This window comes from Pygoscelis adeliae, unplaced genomic scaffold (assembly GCF_000699105.1).
Source record: "Pygoscelis adeliae isolate BGI_AS28 unplaced genomic scaffold, ASM69910v1 Scaffold399, whole genome shotgun sequence".
Classification (NCBI taxonomy): Eukaryota; Metazoa; Chordata; class Aves; order Sphenisciformes; family Spheniscidae; genus Pygoscelis; species Pygoscelis adeliae.
In genome coordinates this window covers 773,620-775,738 of record NW_008825609.1, presented here as the reverse complement: position 1 = coordinate 775,738, position 2,119 = coordinate 773,620, and the positions used below count along the sequence as shown (strand labels likewise).

The following is a 2,119-nucleotide window of genomic DNA, read 5'->3' as shown; positions in this document are numbered from 1 at the left end:
AGGGAGATGATTCTGCCCCTCTACTCTGCTCTGGTGAGACCCCCCCTGGAGCACTGCCTCCAGCTCTGGAGCCCTCAGCACAGGAAAGACACGGCCCTGTTGGAGCGGGTCCAGAGGAGGGTCACAAAAATGCTCAGGGGGCTGGAACACCTCTCCTGTGAAGAAAGGCTGAGAGAGTTGGGGTTGTTCAGCCTGGAGAAGAGGTGGCTTCGGGGAGACCTTATTGCAGCCTATCAGTACTTAAAGGGGGCTTATAAGAAAGATGGGGGCAAACTTCTTAGCAGGGCCTGTTGCGACGGGACAAGGGGGAATGGCTTTAAACTAAAAGAGGGTAGATTTAGACATAGCAATATAAGGAAGAAATTTTTCACGCTGAGGGTGGTGAAGCACTGGAACAGGTTGCCCAGAGAGGTGGTGGATGCCCCATCCCTGGAAACATTCCAGGTCAGGTTGGACGGGGCTCTGAGCAACCTGATCTAGTTGAAGATGCCCCTGCCCACAGCAGGAGGGTTGGACTAGATGACCTTTAAAGGTCCCTTCCAACCCAAACTATTCTATGATTCTGCTGCCATCCGGGGCAGGGTGCTGGGTGGGACGCTCCAGTCGCCTTCCCTCATACTCTCTGCCTTTTGTTCTGAACGAGTCCTCAAGAGTTTATGGGAATTTTTCTCTACGGGGTATCTCCTCCGAGTCTGATTTTTTGATCCTTTCCCCCGCAGAATCCTGTTTCCTGTTTGCCTTCACCCGTCAGAAGCTGCCTCCCTTCTGCCGGCAGGGGTACGTGAGGATGCAAGGGCTCGTGGGGAGCGAGGGGCTCCGGCGCCACGCGGTAGAAGCTGGCCTGCTGGAGGATTACACTCTCACAGACTTTTCGGGCGACAGACCCCCTGACAGCCGCGAAGGGTCACAGGACCAGCTGCTGAGAGATCACGCGATACCGGTTCGTCCGCTGCAGCACCTTGTTAATGCCAAGGATGAGCTTTAACCTCTCTCGCTCCACACTGAAACCCACAGGTGCTGTTGTGACAAGGCTGTAACAGAGATCCGCAGCAGGGTTCTGCCCGTTCCCGTGCACCTCTTCCATCCCCATGCCTTCCGCTGACCGTGAGTTGCCAAAGACCTGCTCAGATCTTGCTGTTACAAAGAGGACCAACGCGCTCCGAAGGGTAAGCGAGGGGCCGAAACCCAGCGATGCCGAGGCCCCCGCGTTGTCCGTGCGGAGTTCAGAGTTGCCTGAAGATGGTGTTTGTGTTGATCTCGCAGACCAGTATCTGCAGTGACATCCAGGGGTCAAAGAAGAGAGAGTGCGGCAGCGCCTGGGTAACGTAACATGTCCCGTCCCTCTTCAGAGGTGACCTGCTCGCACCCTGCGGCAGCCCGGTGCCGGCTCTCTGATCCCTGGACGCCGCACGCCGCGTGTACTTGAAAATGCGTTCGTGCGCCGAACCCCAGAGCAGCGCTCCGGGCAACCTTCCCGGTGTTCTTCCCGCGTTTGAGTTGGGGCAGTTGCGTGGCCTGAGTGGAGAGGGGTGCTGTATTTTTAGTTACCGTATAGGTGGGATAATCTGTCATTTCCCGGAGAGCACTGCAAGGGACCCTTCCCTCCGCAGTGAACGAGTAGCTTGCCTGGGACGCCTGGGACGCAGAGACTTACGCCGAGTTCGGCTCCGCTGTCCTGGCCTTTTCCTTCTCCCGCACGGAGCAGCCCGAAGGGTTAGCCCCTGCCTTCTGTTACGCGTGACCAATATTCCCCCTGTTTGCCCAGTGTCCCATCAAGAACGTTTCGGGTGGACTTTGATGTTGTTAAAATGCTTGTCCTCTGTTTCTTCTATTCCCCTCCAGTCGCCTGGAGCGCTTGCCGGCCTCGACTGGGAGGCTGCCTGCGCTTTATTGCTCCCTCCCTCGGCCACCTGCGCTTGCCCGTCGCCTCCCTGAGGGCTCCTTCCCCGGCCCCGGAGCTGCGAAGCGAGAGCGGTTTTGCGCTCCGCCTTAGGAGGTCCCCGTGATTTCCAGGAGGCGGAGGAGGGGCGAGGGGAAACAGGCTTTTGCCTCCACACGCGTTTTCCAACCCCGCAGCGCCTAGAAGATTACACCCCTGTATAGAATACACATTCCTGAT

The 2,119-nt window shown here is 57.6% G+C and overlaps 1 protein-coding gene across 1 annotated transcript in view; it reads left to right on the top strand.

Annotated features, from left to right (window-relative positions):
* Nucleotides 1-1,797, top strand: part of FOXRED2 (FAD-dependent oxidoreductase domain containing 2) — a 12,511-nt gene extending 10,714 nt beyond the window's left edge. The window contains exon 8 of the mRNA XM_009332614.1: nucleotides 720-1,797. Coding sequence (XP_009330889.1) covers nucleotides 720-985 — 266 coding nt within the window. The 3' untranslated portion in view covers nucleotides 986-1,797. The remainder of the gene's footprint in view (nucleotides 1-719) is intronic.
* Nucleotides 1,798-2,119: the final 322 nt, after the last annotated feature.